At 32.3% G+C, this 18,297-nt stretch overlaps 1 protein-coding gene across 3 annotated transcripts in view; it reads right to left on the reverse strand.

Annotated features, from left to right (window-relative positions):
• kn (EBF transcription factor knot) overlaps positions 1–18,297 on the reverse strand; it is a 379,602-nt gene that overhangs the window by 212,950 nt on the left and 148,355 nt on the right. For all 3 annotated transcript variants that reach the window (XM_072538021.1, XM_072538019.1, XM_072538018.1), the window contains exon 6: positions 1,735–1,808. In XM_072538021.1, coding sequence (XP_072394122.1) covers positions 1,735–1,808 — 74 coding nt within the window. The remainder of the gene's footprint in view (positions 1–1,734; positions 1,809–18,297) is intronic.

Raw genomic sequence — 18,297 nt, forward strand, 5'->3', positions numbered from 1 at the left:
GACGGTAGCTTTCCACTATTACCTGCTCGTTACCTGCAATGTTAAGAATAGGATCAGAGGATCAAAAAGCGACCCCGTTATAAAGATTTAGTTACCGTGAGCCAGATATTCCTGTGGAAACTTATTTGAAACCTCTTGTTGAAAATTCTTTAAGACAAAAATATCGATAGTCCATGCTTTCGAACAATCTATGCATATTGATTGAGAAGGGCAAAAACTGGATTATAACTAATCCAGTTTTTGCCCTTCTCTCTACACTAGGTTTCCGTCCTCGCTGATGCTATCTTCATGTACTAAAATAAGATATAAGAACGCAATGTGGGATGCAAAGTGATAAAGATGACATAAATGTATAGTTTTACTTCAGCAGAATTAGGGAAAATTGACTAACGAAAATTGCACTGACATGAAGCAGTACCGAAGAGCACGCATAAAATACTGCCGTATAATTGGAGGAACAGTTGGTAATTTACCTTTCACAAAATATAACAGATCAAGTTGGAGCAAGAAGAATAAAATAAGATTGATACTTATTTATATTTGTCAATAAATCCATTCTACAAAATTCGAAAGATGTTATCTTAAACTACATACATACATACGGACACACATCCTCAGTATCACAACCCGTAATAGGTTTTGACCCCTTTCACCATTCACCTCCAGCCTTCTCTCTAGCTATAAAGGTAACCGCCTGACCTTTATCACTCTAAAATCTCCTTCTAAGAACATCAACCATTACTCTTCCAAAGCCTAACTCTTCTCTACTTACATTTCTTACTTATTATTTTATGTAAACAATTTGTTTTATAGTCAGAGAGGATTCACCTGAGTTATTATACCTTCCAATGCTTGCCATCGTTTCAGTGATCTGCTTATAGACTCTTCCATTGCTCCATTTATTTCTTGTCTCCACGATCTTTTTGGTTTTTTCATTTTTTTCTATGGTTGGCAAGAATCTGCTGTAACATTTTCTTTGCCCATCTTTGATCATTCATCCTTTCAACATGGCCATACCATTTCACCCTTTTGTTTTTTACAGCTTTTAATTTACCCGCTTAAGTTAAAAATGTATCTCTCTTACATAATTCTAAGTAAGTCCACATAAGTTTTTTTTATATATTTTTGGCTGCTGATTACCAATTTAGAGGGTGTATTTCAATTCGAGTGGTTAAAAAATTGTTATAAACAATTTATTTGTTTATAAAGCTCTAGGTAGGAATTTAGAAGAGCTAGAAAAATTATTTTTTCTATAAAATATATATCAATCAATATCAAATAAAAATAAAGTAATTTAATAAATTTTGTCTAAAAGCCTATAAATTAATCTTTAAAATAAGACTTTGTAAAGCTTATTTGCATCCGAAGAAACCGAGTTACGATCGAAAAAGCTTCGAAAAGTACTTATTTATAATATTTAATATTTATTATTAAAGTTTTAATTAGTTTTAATTATTAGATTAATATTTAGTAGAAGCCATTTTCTTTGTATTTTTCAAGGAACAAAAAACTCTTTTATTTACGAGCTAGAGGCTTAAAAACAGTTCCATTGTTTATAACAATTTTTTGGACAGTTGGATCGAAATCCACGCTTGAAATTCGTAATCAGCTGCCAAAAATACATAAAAAAACTTGGGTGGACCCATTAGAATTAAAAAGGCCTAAGTGACCCCCTAGACTATTAGTTATAACACTAATTTTATAAAAAACATACAATAATAGTCAGCGACTTACCTGCACATAATTTCGTGTGTCAACAACACTCGACACATTTCCGGATTTTTGTCCTGGCCCTCGTAGATAATGGCCTGCAACAAAAATGATCATATATTTACCCGTTACGAAATTTTAATCAAATGCATGAATTCAAAATAACCGAACGCTAGATTGGTGGCGATTCGTTTGAAAAATAAATTATTTGCATTTTGATAATGACAGCAAAATTCAAATCACTTAATTAAATAATTCCAATTAATTTCAAAACTAATCAAGTGTGATGGCTTATTTTATGTTTGTTCGATATGGTTCGTTTTGACTTAAAATTACATTTAAAAGTGCGAATTTGGTAATTTATCATATTATGTATATGAACAATTTAAATTTAGTTTTTTCTTTAATCGTTAAAAGGGCAGATAACATTTTATGTTAGATTTTGAAATCATTAAACAATATTGGTTTAGAACAATTTTGAAGTCATCATTAATTGCACATAACATACAAATTATTTAAGATATTTCGGATTTCTGATCCTGAAGAATTTTTCTTGTTGCGTTCTGAGTTCACAAACTTTTATAAACATAATATTACATACTAAAGCAAAGTAAAATTTTTATTTGTCGTTTTGATTCTTATCCGATATCTGTCTTTAAAATGTATTAAAAATATAGTATTTATATAAAGTAATCAGAAGAAAACTAAAAAGATATTGTAATGAGGATAGCACAACTCGACCTATACGTGGCGATGGGCCACTATCCATTTGAGAGTACATACCACTGAATATAATGCCAAAGATTTTGACATTATTGAGTAGATAGAAGTGAACGCAAAGCCTACTATACTCTATATATACTATACTGTATATGAAACATTTAATTGAGTTAAGACATTCTAAAAAGAAAGAAATCAGAAAACAGTGATGTAAAGACAAAGCTGATAACATATCTCAAATATGAAGAGAGATTGGGGAACATGGCTGTCGAAATAAACCGTGGGATTTATTTCAGAAGATCAAACTCTTTACCAGAGAATTTAAATCTCAAACGTGGTCTGTAATAGATAAGGAAGGTAATCTAAATACCGAAAAAATAACTAGGTACCAGCAGAAAATCAATTGCCCTCTGACTACCCTAGAGAACTAACTGTCTTACTCGCTGAAGTCAAAGATGCAATTAAATCTCTAAAGAAAAATAAATCCCCAGGCATTGATTCAATACCAGGTGAAATATTATAGTTATTAGGTAAGAGAGGATTACATATCATCCATTCTATCTGTATCGCTATTTGAGAGGAAAAGTTGAGAGGAAAAGAATTAGTTATTCAAACCAATATGATATATGTTACTTTGAAAGGTTTGGTTGACAAAAGATACATTATGCAATTTAATCTAAAATGAGCATTAGGTGAAGTGTACTTTAGGTTGTCATTGTGAAATCGGGCGTTAATGTCGCTCCAAAATATTGATATGATATGCAATTATTAATGTATGTTGTATTTTACAGTGGATATGATTTTAATTGGAATCCTATACCTTCTCATCTTCTCTGCAGTGCTCGTTTTATTGGAGAGAAAAGATGAAAAAGGATAAGGGATGAAAGTGAGCTAAGTCCCAATTATGTACCAACAATATTTTCACCAAAATTAAAGAATAAATTAATTGAAAATGCATCTCTAAATAGACATAAGCAATTCAAAAAGCGTTATCTACAAGAAAGATCACCATTAATTGTAGATAATAAGCCCATCAATTCTGTGAATGAATTGAAGTCAGATATAGCAGCCAATTTAATGAGTGAAAATGTGTGTGATACGATACAAGGTGAGTCAGTAGCTGGTACGGGTGGCAGTAAAAGTAACCAAGCATGTAAAGTTGACATTTTTGTTCGTTGTAATGATGTTGAAAAACTTTGTGTTGTAATAGATTTATTTCTGACCTAATTTTTGTGAAACAGAAACTCAAATTGAAACTGAAATTATTGTACCAAAAAGTGAATTAAAAATAAAGAGCAAAAAAAATTCATAAAAACTGTAGTACACTAACAAAAGTTCTTGTGGATACAGCAGTTGAATCTGATTTTCCATACAATGGATTTAATGGTGATGAAATTCGTTTCGAAGGGACTGTTACAAGTGATGAACAATTAGTAGATCTTGCTGGAGTATCTTTTAACTATTTATTAAGTAAAATGAATATTAAAAAAATATCCAGAAACTGAGGCTATTTATTTTTCTTTTAAAAATAAAAACTGCCTTAACATTTGCAGCCATAAGTTCAATGTTTTCTATATAATATCGAAAAACAGTATCCATGATATTTTATTCAACTTTAGATAATCTAGCTGAAGTAACTGCAACATTAGTGTTTTGGCCAGATAAATCAAGTGTCCGAGTAACAATGCCAGATTGCTTCAAACCAATTTATTTTTTTATTTAGCGTATGGCTACTTCACAGGTTCATATATATACATATATATATATATATATATATATATATAAATTATATAAATTACAAACAACAGTAAATACAAAAATATTATTCTACAAACAAACATCTAGATTATAAATATATTCGATTGACTCTTTTGTAGCAGCCAGGAAATCCGAAGGGTTGCCGTTATAGGATCTAATCGGGCATACCTCTACCGCAGTCGCAATTTGGTGATTGTATTTTTCCCCATCTAAAAAGTGAGTCGGAACATCTGCCACAGTTCGTCCTTATTCTATTGAGTGTGGTCCAAATTCGTCTCGGTTGGTTGAAGCCCTCAGGTTTGCCTGTAATACATGGCATGTTCCAGTTAGCTGGTGCAGCGTTATTCTCCCATTGTTATTTCCACCGTTCAGTTACATTACAGTTTTGATCTACTAGTATTTTTGCTGTTTTTAGAGGCGGGTGTCTTGAACGGAGCCTATTTATGTCTCTGGCGGAAGTTCCGACATGGGAGCGGAGCTCAGGATCAGTATTGATTTTTGTAAATTCTCTGACAAGATCATGTTCCCGGCGGATGGGTGGTGGAGCTATATGACTCAAAGCTGGTAACCAGTAAGTGGGCGTGGCCTTTTTGCGGAAATAATTCCCTGTGGTTTCTTACATGTCTGCTATGTAGAGGCTGAAAAGCATGGGAGCCAGCACGGATCCTTGTGGAAGTCCATTATTCAGTTTTCTTTGGGTACTAGTCTTGTCTCCCAATATAACTTTAAAACATATGTTGGATAGCATGGCGTTAATAACCTCAGTGGTCTTTCTGCATGGGATTATTCGCATTAATTTATATATTGCCCCTTGTCGCCACACAGTGTCGTAAGCAGCAGATAGATCGATGAAGACAGCGGTTGTTTTTAATTGCTTTTGAAAGTTTGATTCCACATAATTGGTCAGGGCGAGTACCTGGTCTGTGCAGCTGCGGTTTGGCCGAAATCCTGCCTGTTCCACTGGTAAGTGTTGGAATATGGTTTTGCTGATTCTATTATACAACAGTCTTTCGAACAGTTTGTACACCATACTTAAGAGTGCGATGGGGCGGTAGTTTTTCGGTGAATTATTACTTTTCCCTGGTTTTAAAATGGCAACGATTTCTGCATTTTTAGTTGGTGGGGGACGTTTCCCGTTTAAAGGATGTCAGAAAAGAATTCTGCGAGCCATTGCCTAGTGAATCTGCCGCTATGTTTGAGGAACTCAGCGTGAATGGCGTCGAAACCCGGCGCTTTTCCTGTTTTCATTTCATTTAGGGCTTGCGATATTTCTTCATGCGTAAATGGGTTGGAATATTCTGTTGAGTGTGCAAGACTAGATTTTATGGCTTTGAGGTCTTTTTTAACTTTAATTGTATGTAAACGATTTTGAGGTGCCCTAGAGGTTGACACTATGTGCGTAGCTATTTGGTCTGGAGTTACTAGGTTGGTTTGGCGAACGGGTGGGTTGCTACTTCCGAGTTTCCGCAGTAGGGACGAAGCTTGTCGACTTGACTTCTGAAAGTTAAGGTTTTCTACTGTCTGGGTCCATTTTTCACGCCTGGCAGCATCAATGCTGTGGAGTAGTTCGGCTGCAATCTCCTGCTTTCCATCTTTGCAATATTCTTCATACAGTTTTTTGCTCTGTTCTGTCTAAAGACCAAAATATATTTGCTTCAAACCATATATATAATATATTTGCTTCAAACCAAAATATAGCAATACAAGTGTCATTATTGATTGTACTGAATTTAAAATTGATGTACTTCCAGCGGCTTCATCTGTTTTAAGTCACCAGCAGCAGGTAGTAGAAAAAGTGATTCTCAAATAACAATTGAATCAGGTTTAATTGATTTACTAGAAGAAGAGTATTGGCAGATAAAGGATTCCCAGATATGAAACTATGATGACAGTAAAGACAAAAAAATTCTTCTTGTTATGCCACCTTTTTGGGAGAGGAAAAAAAGAATTTTCTTAAGAAGAAACTGAACAAACTTATAATATAGCTAGAGTCAAGATACATTTTAAAAGAATAATGCAACGTCTGGGGACTTACAATATTTTAAATAAAATATCTGAATATTTATTTGACAATGTTGATGACATAATACATATATGCTGTGTGTTGGTAAATCTGCAGCCCCCAATATTTGCTGACAAAAGTGAAAACAATAATTATAATATATATATATACATATATATATATACATATATATATATATATATATATATATATATATATATATATATATATGTATATATATTTATATATATATATATATATACATATATATATACATATATATATATATATATATATATATATATATATATGTATATATATTTATATATATATATATATATATATATATATATATAATATAAAGTAATACAAATTAAAAAAATTTAATATGAAAAAGACAGAAAAGATTTGATTTCACGTTCAAAGCGTCTATGTATCTGTTGATACGTATTTCGACTTAATAAGTCTCATCAGAACAGTTATTCATAGCCGTTCTTAACGTGAAAAATAATCTTCTCTGTCTTATTAGGAAGCAACAATAAAATGGCTTCGTTATGGACGCAATAGCGACATCTGATAGAAAAATCGGTAAAATAGTTTCGAAACAAATTCAGGTTTCTGCTTTAATCTGGAGCCTTCTAAAAATTGCAAGGCATAGCCAGACGTTGATAAAGATATTAATAGAGACATGGGGAATCTAAAATTTGCATTCCACGACATGTCTCGTCAACTAAGCAGAAATCCTTAACGAATTTGTTTCTTGTGCTCATACAGAGTAGATCCGAATAAAATGAAAAAGACAGAAAAGATTTGATTTCACGTTCAAAGCGTCTATGTATCTGTTGATACGTATTTCTACTTAATAAGTCTCATCAGAACAGTTATTCATAGCCGTTCTTAACGTGAAAAATAATCTTCTCTGTCTTATTAGGAAGCAACAATAAAATGGCTTCGTTATGGACGCAATAGCGACATCTGATAGAAAAATCGGTAAGATAGTTTCGAAACAAATTCAGATTTCTGCTTTAATCTGGAGCCTTCTAAAAATTGCAAGGCATAGCCAGACATGGCTATTTTACATCCCTACGAGGGGGATTTTAGGGGGAAGCTTGGGGGTAAAAGTGGTAAACTTTTTTGCATCTTTTTTGGGTCCCAAACTTAATATTCTCAGCAACATTCAGCTTGTTCGTATGATTTTTAAAACTTCAGTGGCATTTTCATCTCCGATGACTGGATATGATTGGTATTGATACAGATTAAATTTTAAAAATTCATTTCGCGCGCGTAACTGACTTTCCCAATCGCCGGCCGCTTTAAGCGTTGTTTTTAAAAGAACGGTTCACTTTATATAAAAGGGTTTTAGGGAAAAGGCTAGGTTAAGAGTGGCAAACTTTTCTGCATCTCTTTGGGGTCCCAAAATTGACATTCTCAGCCAAATTCAGCTTGGTCTCGTTTTTAGAAATCAAATCTCTGACGACTGGACTGTATAAGTATCACCTATGCGATTTTATATCGCGACTAAAATTAATATAAACTGTTTCCCATACCAATCAATACACTATAAAGAAAAGTTTATCGATTTGTCAATAAAGTTGACAGTTGAAGTATGTATAATTAATATATACATTCCTAAGAATTATCTTCGGAAAAATAAAAACCCGTTTTTAACAACCTGTTTTAATTTAATTTTCTTAAGAGGTTTTTAAATTATTTATTTACAATTAATTACAATGATCACAAAGCTATGTATGGTCATTTGTGAATTTGCCAGTAAATAAGAAATTATTTTTGTCTCGTTAAATTATGTGGTTTAACATGTTATTTTAAAGCCTGTATATAATATATTAATTATTAATCGGATCTTTTACAAGTAATTAAAATTGCTTGACAGTTTTTTAATAATTATAAATTCCGTAAATAGTAGAAGTAACGTTTTTTCAATTCCCTAATTGCTTCGTTTACCATAAAACATTTCATTGATTATTTTATCGATTAGCTATTTCATGCAACGGGTTTTATTACAAGAAATATACGAGAAACGAGGACCTTGTATATTTCTTTGAGTGTTTTCTTCTATTAATTACACTGGTAAACACAGTTTGCTGCCGGAAATTGTTTTACTGTTTTTAAGTAATTTGGGTCTGCTGATTGAAAAATTCCATCAGATTTGCTCAATTAGATCGTTTTCAGGAAATACAACAGATCACATTTCCAACATATAGGGTAATTTAACGCAACACTACACATATGTAGTGCTGCTACCAATTAAATAAACAAAACACTAATAAAAAGTAAGATATTTATTGAACAATATTGTACTTACAAAAATCACCACACATATCTGCCAAAAAACTTAACTTTTCATCTAACCTAACCAGCATCGCAGCACAAATCTGCTATTCAGCGTCACCTAAAAACTTCCTTGTATATGATTTTCTTGCAAAGGCTTTAGAAGGACGGTCCCTTTGAAGACTCCAGAAGTGATCCGTCATCATGTGAGTATCCCATCTCCCCTGATACCTCTCTTCCATCGTTTTGATATCTATGTGGAAGCATTCCCCTTGTTCCTCACTAAGGTCGCCAAGATTTTCTGAGAAACGGTCCAAGTGGCTGTGAAGGTAATGAATTTTAATACTCATATGACAACCGTTTTTGTTAAAATTGACCTTTAGGATCTAGACATAAACTTGAACTAAAGCATCTCTGAGATGCCATTTTCTTCTACTTCAGTGTTGGTCCTTAGCCCTGTTATCCCAAAGACACAGGAAACAAGGATATTTTGTATAGCCACCTTGTTGTCCCAGGAGAAAGTTCACCATCTTAAAATCAACACAGATCTCCCACTGATGTTGGTCATACTTGATGTTTTTTAGCACCAGCGAAATTGTTTTATATTCTTTTTTCATTTTTGTAGAATGCCCAATTGGTATACTTCCATATTTGTTGCCATTATGTAAACATTTTAAACTTCGTTTGGAACTGTCGATAAAAAGACGCCAGTGATCTGCTGTATATTCCGATACACTCATTTTATCTAACAGTCCTACAAAAAACCATATCATTTTGCTGAGAAAAAAAAGGCAAAAGATCTTTTTCTCTATTACGGTAGTATGTAATTTTGGTATCTGGGTGAAGAAGATTCTTTTGCTTTAGTCTGGAGGCAAGCAACTCGGAAGAATCCTTTGGAAGGTTCAAATCTTTGATAAGATCACTTAGCTCTTCCTGAGTAAAGAGTTAAGAACGTGTTGACTTCTCTTCAAAATCACTGTTGTCTTCCTCAAACCTACTAGTCTGTAGTTCGTCAGATAACGTTTCGACATTATCCTCTGGTAACGTAGCTAGACAGCTAAATATTGGAATAGGTATCTGTTCAAGCTGATGTGGAATTGGTCTTATTGCTGAATCCAGGTTAGGATATGTCCACGTATGTCGATTGTTACGATTAATGCCCTTTATATTCACAACTTTTTAAAATGTTTTTACTGGCAAATGTTTGTACTTTTACAATTTAATTTGCTTATTCAAGTTTTTCAAAATTTGGCGATATATGTTCAGATACCATTATAGAACTACTTTTTGTTCGTCATGAGAATAACACTTTAAAGTTTCATTACAAATAAATGAATTTTCACAGTCTAATCAAATTAGATGTTTCTTATAGTTGCCATAATATTTCTGATTTATTGATTTGTTTTTAATTTTATAAGGAATATTACCACAAATTTTATCTAATTATAAATATTTTAGACTAACTATTATAATTTACTCTAATTACCAATCGAAATTGGATTTTAAATTATTTGGCATAACAAGATGCACAATGCATTATTCAGGCGAGATATGATTAGGTCGTTCGTCGTTTTTAATGGAAATATGAGATAAGATCGGCTTATAAAACCGACTGATGCTACTGTGGGAGATCCCCTTCCGTAGAATGACTTACTGCCCGTCCTGCTAGTCATCAATGAACATAGAATAACCCTCAAGTCCCTATAATTACCAGGACTTTTCGTCCCAACTCTTGTGGTAATCCGGCTATTTTGGGATCCTGCAATAACCCAGTGGCGTATGAAGATTTTTGCGGTATAATATAACTATTATGTGCAAAACCTCAAAATAAGGCCAATCAAATTTTTATTTTAAAACAGTGACAGTAACGATTTTGTGACTTCTTCAGGAGAAAATTGTAAATTTATTAGAATAGTTATTGGATGTAAACAAAGTGAATATTTTAATACTTACAACTAAAACAGTAAAAATTTAAATTTTGCTAACATATCTAATCTGCATTCGTTTGATTTTAATTTATTTATGAGTTATGTTAACCGCAATACATTATATTTTATAGAGTGAATTCTTTCATTGGGCAACTTTTAGTGAATAAGTTAAAGTAAAAAATTATTATGACAGTATTATCGATAATATAAGGTACAAAGATCCAATTAATAGTGGAGGAATGAGAAAGAACCAGAAACATGTTAAATTGATCTATAAAATTAAATTGATGGTACGTAGTCAGTAGTCAAACCTCCGTGTTTCGTTATTCGGTTTTTATACATTTCTTCCTGACACACCTATGTAAATTTTTCTGCATGTACCAGAAATGATCGATTCTTATGAACATCTGCTTCTATTATTTCTCGCTTTATTATTTTATATTATATTTACCCAAAAATTGCTTGTTTTTGGAGCCATGTTAATTCTTTTTTTCCTCAAAAGGGTTTGCAACTTCATGGGTTCGTGAATATATAAATGTTGACAAACCGCGATATTTACCGCGATAGTAGATATGATCTACTAGAGCAGCTGGAACTAATTGCCTGTTTTTATATCATGCAAAAACTATTTCATAATATATGATGGAAATTGCGAAATATTCGATGGATGTCTTGGAACTAATCCACACATTCTGTGTACATTCCTTTCTCTTTTCTATTAATGTCATATACGATCACAAAGATCTTTCTTGACATTAATTTTCAGTCTGATTTTAGTAACCTTTGAGTCATAACATTTTAAAATCAATCAAGAAAAATGCATTGTATCGACACTTGGGGTGTATATAGTAAAGCGAGAGAAGTATGATAGGTAGAAGGGGACATAAAATGATAGAGACATAGACCAGCCAGGTCTCAGGAAGGTATAACCTTATACTCGCAGAGTGAAAACGATTAGTCTTGCAGCGAAATCCTATAATAGTTGTAGGTTTATTTTCATTTTGTCAGATTTAGATTGGTACTCATAGGACTAAATAGTTTGCTAACCTGTTATGTCTGTTAAAAAAATTGTCTAGTTATTTGTCGTCTATCGACAGATCCTCTGCGACAAGAAACTGTTGTTATATTACCTTCTTCGTAAATAAAATCACTCCCAGTTTTCCTCAACAACTAACTCGACAAAGCTTGTATAATGACGTTGTATTAATTTTTGTCTACAGTAAAATGCTGAGGCAAGCGTCACGGGAGTAGCGCCACGAGACACGAAATCGCGATTCGTGGTCACAGTAATAAAAGAGAAAAAAATATTGTTTATATTTTAAAAGTATAGAAAACATAGTGCGACGCTTTGCGCTAGTCTACAGTAACGCCTGCAGTATCACGTTTTTTTCTCTAGTACGTAAGTTTTGTTTATTGTAGTAAATACATAGTTGTTCCAACGATCCCTTTTCCTCTCCATCAATGATTCTTATATCCGTTCAAGCATTTCATCAGTTTTTTTTATTTTCTCTCATCAGGAAATAAGTTTTTTGTGCTCGATTTCATAGGATTTATATCTTGGTATTATAAAACATTTATATTATTTCCACTTTATTTAAAAGAAAATGATACCTTATAGACGTTTAAATCACTCATTAAAAAAGAAGTGTTTCTTGCAATAGTACAACGACCGCCACTGTTCCGCAAGTAGTTAAAGAAAGGACGAGCAGGGTACACACGTATATCTATCTACACGAAGGATTTCGTGTCCCCAGCACCAGGATTAAGGTGCTTATGTTTAGAGCAGTTGATAGATTTTTGTTTAATTGAATATGTAACGCGAAGGACCCTCGCAGAGGCTTTGTTCGAGAGGCTCAAACGAGATTAGTGGATATTGAGCAACATGTGTTCGGATAAAAAATATTAGTTAAACATATGGGACCCACTTTTAGGTAGAAACAACATATCTTAAAAGAATACAAAAAACGCACATGCGAAGATTTATTATTTGGTACTTAAAATATTTGTAAAAATCACTTCTATTCTACTTATTTTGAGTACATGTCGAAATGTGAGTTAACAATTCATCTGCTGTTTTTTAATTAATCAACATTTTGTTTTTTCTTAAATTAAAAGTGTATTAAAATAATGAAGTTAAATGATAAAGATGGACATATTATCACCAACAGAGATGAATTACTAAGGATAAGAGAAGATTTCCATACATAATTATACAGAAGTCAACCAAACCACGATAAACAACTAACAGAAAAGTTAGAAAATTCAGGAAAAAGTTAAGTTAACCAAGGATCGGAATTCATGCCTGATATTTTAATAGACGAAATAAAGAACGTGCCAAAGAAAATGTAAAAGAAAGTGTAGAGACCATAAGCTGATTGAAGAAGCAGAGGTAGATCACCTACACGGTGGACAGACCACGTCAAAATAATCGCTGGGAATTGGCTGCAGAAAGCTTAAGGGTACGGACATACTGAAGACACATAGATGTGCGCGATGGAGGTCACGGTCACGACGAGGTTTACATCGATGACGACCAGAACATACCGAAGATACCTTCCTTTCAGTGATATTTGTGGTTACTGAGGTGACTGCCATGTGTTTCGGGAAAGTTAGCTTTTTTACATTATAAAATTATGTACATAAGCAACAGTAGTGCTGACAGTGAATGCATGTCTTTAAGGGAAAACTAGTGGATCATTGGTCATTCTTTAAATCGCCACCTTTCGGCTCGTCCTATAAATAAAAAAAGACAGTATCTAGAATACTATTATCTATTAAAAGAGCTTAAAAAACACCACCCAGACAGATTTTATGCCTATGTGAGAATAATCTGAATACGTTTCAGTATATTTATCATACCATCCGTATGTTCAGCGAATGTCACGTGGTTTGAAAACCACCATGAAACTTGTAATTTACCACGCGATCAACAGCTCGATCGCGATGTAACACAAACTATTTTGTTCTGGCATCAACATCGCTGTAAACCGCGAGGATAGGTCGCGAGGATAAAAAGGTGATACTGCCATGATATGTGCGGTCTTATGAGAAAGTAAAGGTTTGTTTTGACATCTACGTATCGACCGCGACGGCGACCTCCACCGCACACATCCATGTATCTTCGGTATGTAAAAACCCTAAGATCGACAGAACTGAAAGAAAATAGGGCATGCCTATATTCAACTATGGACGCAAGGCTAGATGATGATGGTGAAAAGTGTATTATAAAATAAACAATTAAATTAATTTTAAGATAATTAAGTCTCCATTAGGATTAATTTATTTTAAGCGATTATTTAAATAAAAAATTGGAAAGTTTATATACAGGTCATAAATAATTTTTTTACCACGATAAGGAATGAAAATAAACGATTTGGCCTAATTACCTTTATGCAAAAAAGTACCCAGAAAAATAACGGCATGTTAAAGTTACAAAATAATACAGAAATTTTTAATATTTCTCCAAAACATTTTATGAAAATTAGATTAGGTATGTGTCACAATGCAATGGTCAATAAAACCAAAGTAGTAAAAATATTCTTCTTTTTGATTTTTTTAGATATTTAGAAGTGTCTTCAAATCTTCCTTCCTAAGCTTTTATGTAGTATCATACTGAATTAAAAAAAGGGACATCGATAAAATAATAAACGTCTTTTACAACTTTTTTGTCTGTTCGTATTTGTCTGTAAACTCATTAATTTAGAAGATGTAACAATACATTTTAACAAGTATGAAGTTCATTATTAACTTTAAATTAGGAATAAAAAAGATATTAATTTAATTTAAATAGTGTTGAAAATGATATTTTATATTTCCTTTCTGTATAAAGGCTAAACATTATTTTACCATTCAATACTACAACTTCTAAAATTCGGTTCCTTAATTATGACTTATCTTAACTTAATTCTTAAAGTTATTTCCAAGTAATAAATATAATCTTTTATAAATCACTAAAAATAAAAATCCATACGATTAAAATCTGTACCGCGCGGTGGCCATAAAATGCCCTAACGTTTTTGCCAAAATAGGATGGAGCACTATCCTGAAACAACCACATACTTTATCTGATCACCAAGGGTACATCTTGTAAGTAAAGAGACAGCTAGTTTTATAAAAAATTGTAAATAATTTTTTTCCGAATAAATTATTTGGAAGAAATACTGGTCCCACTGAATAATTACTGACAATTTTAGCCCAAATGTTTAGTTTAAAATCACTCTGACGGTGACGCAGTTTTTTAGTAGGTAGGATTTACGTCGGCCCAAATAAGCACCTTAACTATCTTAAGCACCTTAAATTCAGTAGTGGTGGATATGCTTGCTGTTGTCCGACCAGCTTAGAGGACTTTCTTTATTACGAAATGCATCGTGTCCATTCTTGTCACTATTTAACAAAGAAGATGTATTTTTGGCGAAAACGTTATCGTTTAGAAAAGCGGTCTACAGTTTTTATAGATGGAATAATATTTACTCCTTCCATACGCATTTAAACTCTTCGAGTGATTATTGCAATCAAGAACTTTCTTAACCTGTTTTAGAATAGAATAGAATAAAAATATGCTTTGTTATCACTGAAAATTGTACAATTTTATGGACAAGGCTTAAAAAAAGTCAGACACTCAGACACTAGGTGCACTGATGATGGAACATGACTTCCGAAAACGTTTTTTGATATAGCCCGATTGGGTCTTTTAAATTATATACCTTTTCTAAAGGATTTTTAATAAAAATTTTTGTTATATATGGTATACAGCCAAACTACAGGAACTTTGATTCGTTGTGGATTTTATTTGATATTGGTTCTATAACAGAACAGTCCACAATATCATGTCGAAAATTATTATTTCGATCATATTCAGCCCAAGTTATAATAAGTATAATATAGAATACTTAATCAGTTTCTACACAAGTAAAGTAATGAACTTCTGGCAGCGACACAATATCTTTCATACATATATCAAAAGTGATGATTTATAATGAGTTTGGTTTTAAGGCAGCACAAAACTATATTCAATGTATGATAGGCAGCTAAAATTGCCATATTTTAGTTACATGACTATTAGTTTAAACCCAAATACAAATACATCACTATAAAACTCACACCAATATAAATATTTCTATTTCAGTAAACATTAAGACGATGATTAATATAGTTTATCTTTCGATAACGTCTTCCTTTTATCTGTATTTTTCTGCCATAATTTATGAAATCGCAAAAATTACAACAAAAATACCATACAATTCCAAAGAATTGTCAAAATGTGTTGACCTCCAACTACACTAGCGCCGCCAAGCGGAAGCAACTGCGTACATAGCTGCCAATCAAATATTGCTAATATCTAACCACACTGCATCGAGTTAGAATTTATGGAGAGGGCATCACGTGACTAAAAACGACCTCAGTTCGACCGTATTGTTAAGATTGTTTTGATTTTGACAGATCGTATATGTTTGTTTACGTTTGTTGTTTTTCGAATATTTTTAGTTTTATAATACTTTTATAGAAACTGTAATAATATATTGTGATAGTGTATAATAATGGTTTCTTGTTATCAACGTAGTTGCAGTAGCAGAAGCAATGTTAATAAAAAATCTTCAGGAATAACGTTCTACAGGTTAGTATACAAATATGTAAACAAAGTAATGGCCCGTACTTCAGAGAATAAATTAATAGTATTTGACTGTATTAATTTATCTTTATGTATAATATATCGTGTTTTTAGTATTTACCGCGGGATAAATAAATCATAGTTTATTAAAAATATAGTGCACTTTTTTAGATTATGATTAAATCTTCTGAATAACTATATAGCGTTCCACGTTAAGAAAATAACATTGCGGGGATAGGGCCATGTATTTCTTATGGACGATAGAAGCGCAGCGATGCCACGATAAACACAAGCACAATTCAGGGTTGTATAATTTGTATTTTCGTTTTCACAGACATGAATTAAATAATTGTTTTTTAACGTAATTGGCCAAAAGGGGCCATTCGAAACAAGAGATGAAAAGTAGGGAAAATAATTTTAATTAAATAAATAGTATTTACAAAAGATAATTTTTTTTTATCTTATTTTAATTATAGTAACGACAGTTTATTTGTTTTTCGGTAAGAATATCATATACCATGAATCATAGAAATCAGTAGAAAATATTGCTTAGTTAAATCATGCACTTTGCCGGCTATTAAAGATTTAAAAGCAAATAAACGGACCGCCTGGAATGCGTATATCTAATATCTAATTCTAATCTATCTAATAAACTTAAAATAATACGGTGTGCATATGTCAGTGATTTTATGTCGTTCTCTGAGACTACATAATGATAATAAGGCTTTGTGGTTCTTCAGTTGTTATTCTGACTTTACAGTTAAATGTTAATTGAAAATGGAAATTCGAAAAATATATCGACAATCTAGTAAACCGCATGCCTGAGAGTTTTGGCAACACTGATCTCCATAAGCCTAATGTTATTTTCTTAACGTGAAACGCTCTATAGTCATATTTTTATAGTAGTTTTAATATTATTGATTCCGGCCATGATCCCCCGCCATATTGGTATCATCGTTAGCCACGCTAACCTACGCCGTTTTTAATACACACAGTTTTTAATACTCTGTCAAACGTATTATATTTTTGCAAAATTTTGGAATCTGTTTAATTCGTAGAACAATTTTCAATTTGTTTTAAATACAGTTGTCAATTCTTTACAAATGGTATCTTAAGACTTTTATTGTCAAATAATTAGGAGAGAAGAAATTTAACAGTTTAGAATTTCTTATTTAGTTTTCTATGGCCCGTTTGATGACCCACCACCCGGTATACGATTTTGTTACTGTATATATGATAAAGTTTGTCCCGTTTATATTGCAACTTATATATATCTCTACTTCCAATCACAACATCGTTTTTAAGGATTTTAGAACGTGATAAATAAATTAGGATTCTTTTTCGATACCGGCTCTTCTAGTTTGATGCAACAATTGCCCAGTTTCCCCGACTGCCTTTCAACTCAAGAAACGTATATGCTCGAAAAAGAAATAGCAATTTGTTCCCGAATAGAAATCGTAAATTTCATCACTTTCTTTATTGAAATATAACTCACACACGCGAATGAGTTACAGAGGGCTCGTAACTTCCTAACTTCCAACATTACATGAATAAATTTCAACGCTAAAGTTTGAAAATATTATTTTAATTCCTCGGAGTATGATACGTTCCGAGCCCAGGAGACCCACCTAGGAGAAGTCACCCATCTCAGGAGAGTTTCTCCCAAAAACCCAAAAGACTTGTTATGATATTCCCGTGGGAATTGCTTTCCTTATAGCATTGGACGTTATCGTTTGTATGAGTCATATGTGAGGTTTTCAGTAAAGTATTAAGAATTTAACAATGCTTATAAATATTAATTATTACTTACGTTTTTTAAACAATTCGTTTAGTATGAGAACGATTTCCGTACTAAAAATCGAAACGTCAAGCATTAGTTTTTTAAAAATGTGATTTTCATCAAAATCACAACCAATAATTGTGGCTTAATCACATAAAAAAATATTTTAAATAAAACAAAATGTATTTAAAATGCTAGTTACCCCAGTGCCGAAATTTTAATTTGGATATCTGTTATCTTAAAACGGAACGACAATAACCAAAGCAGCCGTCAAAAATATGCATAAATACTTCCACCCCTTTTTACTTCTTCATTCCTCGCTCATTATCCCATGGGAGGTTTGATAAATTTTACGAATAAATTAAAACACATAAAATGCGACACAATTCATTACAACTTCAAGATAACGGAGATGTATTCGTTAAGATAATAGAGAAAATACCACGATGAGTATTTATTTGATCATTTTGCTGATTAGTTTAAGTTATTGAACCTAATAAAA

The sequence above is a fragment of the Diabrotica undecimpunctata genome, chromosome 7 (assembly GCF_040954645.1).
Source record: "Diabrotica undecimpunctata isolate CICGRU chromosome 7, icDiaUnde3, whole genome shotgun sequence".
Taxonomy (NCBI): Eukaryota; Metazoa; Arthropoda; class Insecta; order Coleoptera; family Chrysomelidae; genus Diabrotica; species Diabrotica undecimpunctata.